The 9,790-nt window shown below is 41.1% G+C and overlaps 1 protein-coding gene across 1 annotated transcript; it reads right to left on the reverse strand.

Moving 5' to 3' along the window:
- Window positions 1-385: 385 nt before the first annotated feature.
- On the reverse strand, window positions 386-6,743 carry LOC106535204 (inositol 1,4,5-trisphosphate receptor type 1; the record flags this gene model as incomplete). The annotated part of the gene is given in 3 exon segments (XM_014032155.1): window positions 386-544; window positions 6,447-6,533; window positions 6,628-6,743. Coding segments are annotated over 3 exon segments (362 nt in total), but the record flags the coding sequence as incomplete, so codon positions are not given.
- Window positions 6,744-9,790: the final 3,047 nt, after the last annotated feature.

The following is a 9,790-nucleotide window of genomic DNA, read 5'->3' on the forward strand; positions in this document are numbered from 1 at the left end:
GTACGAACCCTTTGTACGAACAAACGTAAGAGAAATTTTGGATAAGAATATGAACATGTTCTTGCATGAGGCCCATTGTGAGTGATAACAGATGTCTTATCTTGATAAGTACGCATCAGATATTAGTGTCATGAACTGCCATGGCAATAGCACAACACTGACAACTACCCAGGTGTAATCCTGTTCAGGTTATAAAACTGATTTTCTATTGACTTTGAAATACTGAACATTAAAGCCAACAACAAAACACCGATGATAGCTATGGTCATACGCTCGGACATGTTGAACATTTCACAACAGGTACAAGACTTCACTTTAAAATTATAAGCTTATTTTGTCCTACTGGGCATCATTAAACATCAWTCCCACACTCATTTCTACCCACACTGTCTCCCAGGGATCTGAGYTTGTAGAAGGGCTGAATGTAGAACCAGGATCCCTCATTTCCTGCCGAGTCCAGAGTCACTCTCATGGCATTCTTCTCCAAGAGCGCAGGTAGACGCTTGTTCACAGTCAGGTATTTGTTGCTTTTCAAGTGCAGCAGCTGTTGACATACCAAGACACAGAGTTTATGTAGTTACAACACTTGCAACAAGAGGTGAAAGTAGAAAAAAATACATGGACTGGGAAAAACWAATTTAGAAAGACACAAGAAATGAMCATGCTTAGAAATGTTTGGTGTCYTAAAKKRGGRTGCCAACCTGTGGAGAGTTATRGAAAAGTTATGAAGAACTAAAAATCTTATCTAAAAGAACTTCAATGTTAAAAAAAATCTTCTTCACCTTTCGGCTATTCCCTCTTCAGGAGTAGCCACAGTGAGTCATCCYGCCATCTCTGTCCTCACACCAACTACTTCCATGTCCTTTCTAACTGCTTCCTCTTTGGCCTTCATCTTTGTCATGGCAGTTGCATCTCTAGCATCATTCTACCAATTTACCTCTCATGTAAATCTTTCCTTTGACATTTTCTGCCACCCTTTTATCACAAATCACTCTTGAAACTTTGAAGACTTATGCTCCGTGTATAGCCTGACTGTTCCACCGGCCTCCTTCATATTCACACATACTCTGTCTTGCTACAGCTGAGTTTCATTCCTCTTTAAGTGCATACYTTCACCTCTCCAAGCTCTGTCATGTCATCTGCAAACACCATAGTCCATGGGGATTCCCTGCCTGACCTCATCTGTTAGTCTGTCCACCACCAGAGCAAACAAGAAATGACTAGGACAAACTCCCTACCTCCTGAGCCACTGTCACACCCAATTAATACAATCACACGTACGCAGTGAGATGACTGGATATAAAAGCATGCACCAAAGTGGTGCCAAAAATACCTTTAAGAACAGTGGCTTTAGGTTTTTGGGAGGATATAACAAATGATACACAGAGCAGGAGTATTTTCTGGTTCACAATGATGATGGCAGAAGCACACTTATCCATTTCTTAAAGTTGCAGTATGTAGTTTCTTGAAAGCCCAAAACTTAGAAATATTTTGAAGACGTACATCCTTCAAGTCCCTCCCCTCTGCTCTCAGCCCCCCTTCCTAAGCTCCTCCCCCACAGCAGTGCTCTGAGCCAGGAGCGCGCTGCGAGCATGCCGACTCTGGTTTGAAAAAAAAGAAAGAAAGAAACACGACTGATAAACTGCGCGCCAGAGCGCGTGTGTGCGCGCATGTTTTTGCCTCACAGAGGGGAAAATTGGAAAGTCCCCATGGGCATAGAAGAAGAAGCGTGTGTGTGTGCTCGCGCCGGGTGTAGAGCGGAGCGCTGTGTTCATACTTCTAGATAGCTTTATTGGGGCTTTATTACGGGACATGGAGACGTTTTGTTTTAGCGGGCAACTGCACACGCCCCCTCCTCGAACGACCGGGCGCACCAGTGCGACCACAAATATTTTTAAAGGCGCAATATTAAAAATAAGGTCGCATTTGCAACCAAATTAGTCGCAGTCTAGAGCCCTGTAGTAGGTGAGCAAATGCTTTAAGCAATATAGTTTATCTTGCGGTTTTGTTCACGAGTGAGGGAAGAATGTAGCTTGAGATTGACAGACGGATAGGTGCAGCTTCTGCAGTTTTGTGGACTCTGTACCAGTTTGTTGTGGTGAAGAGGGAGCTGAGCTGTAAGGCAAAGCTCTCTGTTTATGTTTATCGGTCAGTCTACCCTCACCTATGGCCACAAACTTTGAATAGTGAACGAAAGAACAAGATCGCGGATAGGGTTGGGTGATATTGGCAAAAAAAAATTAAACACAATTAATTGTGGTATTTAGTCGATAACGATTAATCCCCTGGAGCCCCTGGATGCCTGTATGTCCTAGTCACATGACCAATTTAAATCACTCTACTGGGAATGATCTACTCTCTGTGAAAATCTGTTCCAAATTGTGTCAAAGGTATAGACTTGAGGCGAACATCAAATTTTAAATTGTTTGGATAGACCAAGTAAAACCGGAGTTAGGATAAATAAATTACAGAACTTTTTAAAAAATGTTTGTGATATTTAAATTGGAAAGGAGCATCCAGCGAACTGACCGGGGAAATCTCCAATCTGTCTACCTGGCGGCACTGATCGTTTTAATCGTTGAGTGCAAAAAAATTACTAAAGTTTTAATTGCACTCTATATGATTTTGCCCAACAATAATTGCGGATACAAGCGGTCGAAATGAGTTTTCTCTGCAGGGTAGCTGGACTCTCCCTTAGAGACAGGGTGAGAAGTTCAGTTATCCGGGACAGACTCAGAGTAGAGCCGCTGCTCCTCCACATCGAGAGGAGCCAGTTGAGGTGGTTTAGACGTCTGGTAAGGATGCCTCCCGAATGCCTCCCTATGGAGGTGATTCAGGCATGTTCAAATGAGGCCCTAAGGAAGACCCAGGACACGCTGGAGAGACTATGGTCTCTCAGGTGGCCAGGGAACGCCTTGGAGTCCTTCCAGAAGAAGTGGCTGTGGAAAGAGAGGTCTGGGCTTCCCTGCTCAAGCTGCTGCCCCCGCAACCCGATTTTGGAAAAAGCAGAAGATAGTGGATGGATTCAAATCAAATTAAAAAATATATTAATAACTTTATTAAAAGGTGATTGCAGCACTTTTTATACATCTGGACCACAATGGAACTGGTCCAGCTCCAAAACTACAACACCTAGACTCTTTAAATATGGACTAGGGCTGTGTGGTATATCCGGAAGACAGTAGAAACGGTATGAAGTTGGCCTACGATAGAAATTTACCCTCTACCGTCCTATCATCACTACGTGATCGCACCTGTGTCAGCATGGCTGTGAGTGCAGAGACAACTGTGCAGCAGGAGTTCGAAATATAATGAAGAAATTCTAGCGTTTTAAAACACGCATAGAGAGAATAATCCTCAAAATTTCCTCCTTCAAGTTACGTCATGTCGAGGGATCATTTCCTCCCTCTCCTCTCCTCTCGCTGCACGTCGCACAGAGCGAAGCTTTAACAACCGCAGTTTTTCACACCCAGTTGTCAGAGAAAAACTTGCTTTTTAGGCAATGTTACCCACAGAGATGATTATAAAAAAAAACGTGGACGTTCCTTCAGTTATAAATCCATCTTGCTAATGTAAAGTCGGCTTCTGCTCTGATGATGAAGGTGAGCGCGCAGCGATGAAGATGAGCGTGCAGCGATGAATATGAGAGCGCAGCAGAGCAGCAGCTTATAGCAGGCAGAAGCTCATTGTTTGGAAGGCAGATATTAAAGCAAAAATGCTGGGTTTGATTAAGATTACAGTTCTCTGCAAAAAAATGCTCTAAAAATTACCTTATCTTTACTTTTTATGACAGTTTTCTACCGCAATATATACCATTACCGTGAAGGGGTTCAGTTTATACCGTGATATGAATTTAAGGTCATACCGCCCAGCCCTAATCTGGACTAGATTATTCTACACTAATAGCAGAATTAGGGCTAGGCGGTATGACCTCAAATTCATATCACGGTATAAATTTAATTCCTTCATGGTAACAGTATATATTACAGTAGAAAACTAGCATAAAAAGTAAAGATAATGTAATTTTTAGAACAGTTTTTTGCAGAGAACTGTAATCTTAGCCAAACCCAGCATTTTTTCTTTAATATCTGCCTGCCAAACAATGAGCTTCTGCCTGCTGAAATTATCAGCTCTGCYGCGTGCTCGTCTTGTTCATCTTCATCATCAGAGCAGAAGGCGACTTTACATTAGCAAGATGGGTTTACGACAGAACAAACGTCCACGTCTTTTTTTAATAATCTCTGAGGGTAACAATACATAAAAAAACATATTTTCTCCGACAATTGGGTGTGAACTAACTAGAGCTGAACAATTAATCGCATTTGTGATAATCTCGCGATATGTTAAAACAAGATTTTCTAACCGCACAGGCTGCGATTTGACTGGTCACGTRATTTGGGACTGAGCCGAGCGGAGCAGTGTTGCTAACTTAGCGACTTTTCAGACCCCTCTAGCTCGTCTTTTTTTCCCCCAAAAAGCGACTAGCGACAAATCTGTCGACTTTTCCCTGTGTTTTTGGAGACTTTTAGAAGCTTTGGCGACAGCACTGTTCTCCTTTCCTCCTCTTCCTCTCCGCAAGCAGTGAGTGGTGCGGTGAGCCCCTCCCCTCTTTGACTGAAAGGCTGGTTTATACCTCTTGTCGCATGTCTTTTACTCCCCGCTGAGCGAAAAAAGTTGCGCAACTTCCGTCTGCACTCCCGCTGCTATCCCCAGGTGACAGCTGTCCGATATATTGCCCCCAGTCAGCACTCCAAGACGCGGAGGTTACGACTCGGTGCGTGTGATTGGTTCAAAGTTTGTGGGYGTTTTTGTTTGGTGTATCACTTCGCTACCCAGTACTCACTTCCAGAGGCCGGTTTTTGTTTGTAAACAAGGATAGTTTCGAAGAGAAACTCGCCAAGGCGGTCCGGAGGTACAAACATCTGTATGACTTCTCTACTGCAGAGTACAAGTAAGGCCAAATGGCAAAAAAAAAAAAAAAAAAACATGGAGGGAGATTGCAGAAATGTTGCAAACAGATGAGGCCGTCTGCCGTAAACGGTGGTGGACTCTCCRTGACCGGTTTGCAAAGACCAAACGGAGAATGCAGGTCTGAAGCAGGGATCCTAGCGGGACCAATCCAGTTCCTCGTTATTTCTTTTTTGCCTTTTTTTTTTACTTTTTTTTGCTGGACATGTAAACACCGGGGGACGACAACAAACATGACAACATCCGACACAACGGACTCACAAATCGAGGTAATAAAACACCCCTGCTAGCCTACTTTTTAGAGAAAATGAAATGATTGATTACAGAAGCTTAAATATAAAATCACGCTTGCGTTGCTTGACGTATGCGGTAGGAGGGCAGAGGGAGGGATTACTATAATGTATCCCCCACGTCTTTTCCAAGAATTAACACTCAATGCAGTCAGTGACGCAAACGCAATTACGTCATCGCTGGGCCGCAGCCGCACGTCTTGCATGAAGTATAAACAAACCTGAAGCCTCGTTCACAGCACACACACACACACCCGGCTGCTGTCAGCTGAGAGGAGTCCGCTCAGCTGCAAATGAATCTTGTATCCGCAAAGCTGCAACTGCTTCTGCCTTGTTTCTAAAGCTGGATATAATATTTACTGTAATGTTTTCCTCTGGTACTGTCTCTGTAAAATAAAATGTCTGGACCCAGCTGTGTTTGACTCACAGATCAGTCACTGCTTCACCTCGTCCTCCCTGTCTCGTGACATCGAACAGTCCGCAGATTAAATTTAAGATTATCACTAATTTAATTTATGTAATGTGTCCAGTATGGTGTCGTTTAGATCTGTGGTTCCCGACCTTTTTAGACTTGTGTACCCCCTGAGCCATTTTGTCTTACCACTAGTACCCCCTCTGTTAACTGTAATGATGATTCTTCAAAACTATAATGAAAGTGAATAAGTAATTAAATAAATAAACCAGGTAATGGCAGGTGCAGGAAGCAGCAGCGTCCAAAATACATCTAGTGCCCCAAATGAACAAATTCCATGAGATTCCACATTTTATACAGGATTCCATTTTGTGTCAGTTTCGTGATTCTGTTAGCATTTGTCCACATTGCTGACATAATAGGGCCCTACATATCTCAGTCTTATTTTTATTCTATTTTTTTTACACACCTGGGAAATTTTTCCATGTACCCCCCTGTGATATACTCGTGTATCCCTGGTTGGGAATCACTGGTTTAGATGAACTTGAATGTTTTGGCAAAAGTGTTAATGTGAGCAATTATGAGCAATACGTAAAGGACACAACTTTTCAAAAGTCACCTTTATATAACATCTTTGTTCTGCTGCACATATTTAAAGCTCTCCTGATTAAAGCATGCTATGACCTGTGTTATCAAGCACAGAGTGTCGTATATGTTCCGAATTAGTGCTGCAGTGCTGTTAAGCAAAGCGCCTTATCTAAATGATCCCAACATACCTGAATTACATTTCCATACTGGATGACTGTTCCCAGGAGCTTACGGTTCTCAGACTCATTCTGCTTCTTCTCCAGGTCTGCAGCATGCTATWAAACGAAAGAGAATGAAAGAAACGAACGAACACCAACAGTTTTCCACATTGCCCACAGAAGTCAACATAAAAACAGGAGGTTTTCTTACATGAAGTTTGTTGAGGAGGACTGTGTCGGTGGTACTGTTGCCTCCAGGTTTCGCTGCTTTCCAGAATTGTTTCTGTGCCGAGTATCTGTTCATTGGACACAGTTTGAAAAGGCAATCTAAAGAAAAAAATAAAAACAAGGAAGAGAACAAACTATAATAGACTGTTAATGGTTAGAACATGTCTCCAGGCTGAGCTCAAACATGACAGATTACAAGTCTGTATCTTTCAGGTTAAATGGGGTGTAAATTTGAGTACTTCACATAAGGCATGCCAGGTTTGGAGTGCAGCAGTCAAAATTAATCAAATCTTGTTCACAGGGCTGGAATTGTCTTAAATCAGTCAGACATTATATATTCTGAGTCATTTGTTTCTTGAAGGCCAACTAAAGTTCACCCTTGACATCATCTTGACAAACAGTCCGGACCTCTCGCTCACTGGTTTGTGCAGGATTTGCTTTATATGGTCACATGTTGTTACAAGTAAGAGTAAAAGCAAAGCTGTTCTATCAGCAACAAGTCTAAAGCATCACTTCTAAAAATGACTGGCTAGATTTACATTAACTCAGGTACTAATATAAATGATCAGACTTTGTTTATAGCATGTTATGTTACAATAGATAATTCAATTTAACACAAAGGATTAGACAACATCAAAYGTGAATGGTGGAATAACTAAAACTGAAAGGTCAGCCATTATTAGGAATGTAACAATTATTTGAGAATTGATTATAAATGCTTAAAATGTGAATGGATTCATAACAAATAATCAATTTAATTGTTATTGTATAACAATAAGTGGTGTCTTTAAGACAAATTCAGTTTGATACTTATCACTTTTGGCCCCAAAAGGATTTCTGACATTKTRAAGTTATATTCTGTTACTAAGATTACAGTTACAGTTTGATACAGTTTGGCAGCACAACGGCTCAGTGGTTAGCACCGACGCCTCACAGCAAGAAGGTCCTGGGTTCGATCCCCGGTTCGGACCTGGGGTCTTTCTATGTGGAGTTTGCATGTTCTCCTCGTGCTTGTGTGGGTTTTCTCCAGGTACTCCGGTTTCCCCCACACCCCTAAAAACATGTAAAATAGGTTGCCTTCAGACCCAGTCCTCCCTTGAAAAAGAGATCCGAGATCTCAGTGGGACTTGCCTGGTTAAATAACGGTAAATAATAATAAAATAAAATACAAGGAGAAAAACGCTGATGTTGTAAGAGAAAAAAAAACATACTGATTATAAAATGGCTAGAATTCATCAAGTAGAAAAAATATTGTCCAAAAATTGTGAACTTAAAATTGATAATCGAATCGGAACATGAGTGAATCTAGGGTTGGGTGATAAATCGATTTCATCAATTAATTCAAATTTGACATTTATAAAAATTTAACTTTGGGGAAAATTGTGATTTTTTTTCCCCACCAGTGCACTCTTTGGGGCTTCTGTTGTTCAGAGGTCACCCCACCTGTCCCTCAAAACCCTAAAAGACATGACAATATGGCTGCTAGCAAAGAGGATTTACTTCCCAAAAAGGCACTGTTCCTTCATTTATCTGGAACTGGTTTGGTTTTGGAACCTCGAACTTGGAGCAACAATCATCTGTTTGAAGGCTCTTACTACAAAAAGCAGGAGTACAAATAATTTGTTTCAACATCTGAAACAGAGGCACTCTGTTTAAGTGGGAAGCATCAATTAAAATTGAAAATCGAATTTGGGATGAAAAAAATTCTGAGATTTTTTTTGGGCCGTATCGCCCAGCCCCAAGTGGTTCATTTCATCTCTATCCGCTATACACCTGCAGTTGATAGTCCACCTGTCTTAGTCTTAATCTTCTTCATAATGTCCAACACAGTGTCTACTAAACATTTCAGGTCAGTAGCAAACTGAGCCTGAGAAGTCAAGTTTTTATTTTGACTTGTCTGATAACACCTGCTGTAAGCAGATAGGTTGGGAGACAAGAAAAAAGAAAAGATTTGTCAGCTTTGGTCCTAAAACTGACAAGATGTCATCAGATTTGGCGTGGTAGCCAAAGTGAGAGAAGAAAAAAGTGCAATTTATTAAATTTTTAAGCTGCAGAMGTCTGATCCGACTCGCAAGGGTCCGTCACTAAGTGCCCAACTGAAACTGTCTGACTGAGGCTGTTTTAATGGAACACTACACAGTCCAGTCCAGAACCTGCTTCTTGACTGACCTCTCCGTGGTGACCTTAAGTCTGACAAGAGATAAATAGTCAGCAAATAATATTATACAACTTTATTTAGTTGTTCTTCCTCCATTCTTTAATCTAATGATATATTTTGACACAACTGGTGCATCATATAAAAGGTACTGGGGCGCTTTGTAGCCAAGTGTGAAGTAGTCAGGATGGGAATCGCCATATCACAGACCGAAACAATGGTCTTCAAACAGAAAATAGTGGAAAGGCCATTTTAGTTTATAAGAGTTGTTGCCTCAAATGCACAAAATTAAATTTCTCATAGCTTAGCTCACGAGTTTGGGTAAAAAGGAGAAGACTGGCAGACAGATGACAAACACCAACATACCAATTGTTTATCATTGTTAATCAATCCCAAAGAAGAAAAAGATTTTCACCAGTTTAACAAATGAAACTGATTATTGAAGAGCAAAAGCCAAATAAAGTCAATGTGATTTAATAATGTGAGACTTCAATGCTACAAGAGAATATCAACTCTTATGGTTGCAACTTGTAAGACACTAAAAACAAATCCAATCCATCCAGTTACTGTAAGACGCACGTTAACTAGAACAGGAAACTAAGAAAGTTAAATCAGTGATAAAAATATCCCTCCTGGCTCCATCAGTTAGAAATGCGGTCAGTGCAGGAGCGTCCAGGGATTAAACATGAAGCTACGAGTAGAGAGAGGAGTATAGAAACAGAGGAGGCCAAGGACCAATAAAGAAAATGGGGCACTGGGAAAACATTTGTTTGCAATGTATAATGAGCAATTAAAGGGGCAATATTATGTGTTTCTCAGGCATACATTTAAATACTATACCATAATAAAGTATCTATGTCACCTTTAACCGTTATTAAAATGCTGTTTTTATGTTTAAATRGAAAATAAACATCTCATCACTTCCTCTTCTAAACGCCTTGAAACTGGCCTCTGTCTCTTTAACAACCACCTTCTGTCTCACCCATTTCGG

The sequence above is a fragment of the Austrofundulus limnaeus genome, unplaced genomic scaffold (assembly GCF_001266775.1).
Source record: "Austrofundulus limnaeus strain Quisiro unplaced genomic scaffold, Austrofundulus_limnaeus-1.0 Scaffold1384, whole genome shotgun sequence".
In the NCBI taxonomy this organism is placed as follows: domain Eukaryota; kingdom Metazoa; phylum Chordata; class Actinopteri; order Cyprinodontiformes; family Rivulidae; genus Austrofundulus; species Austrofundulus limnaeus.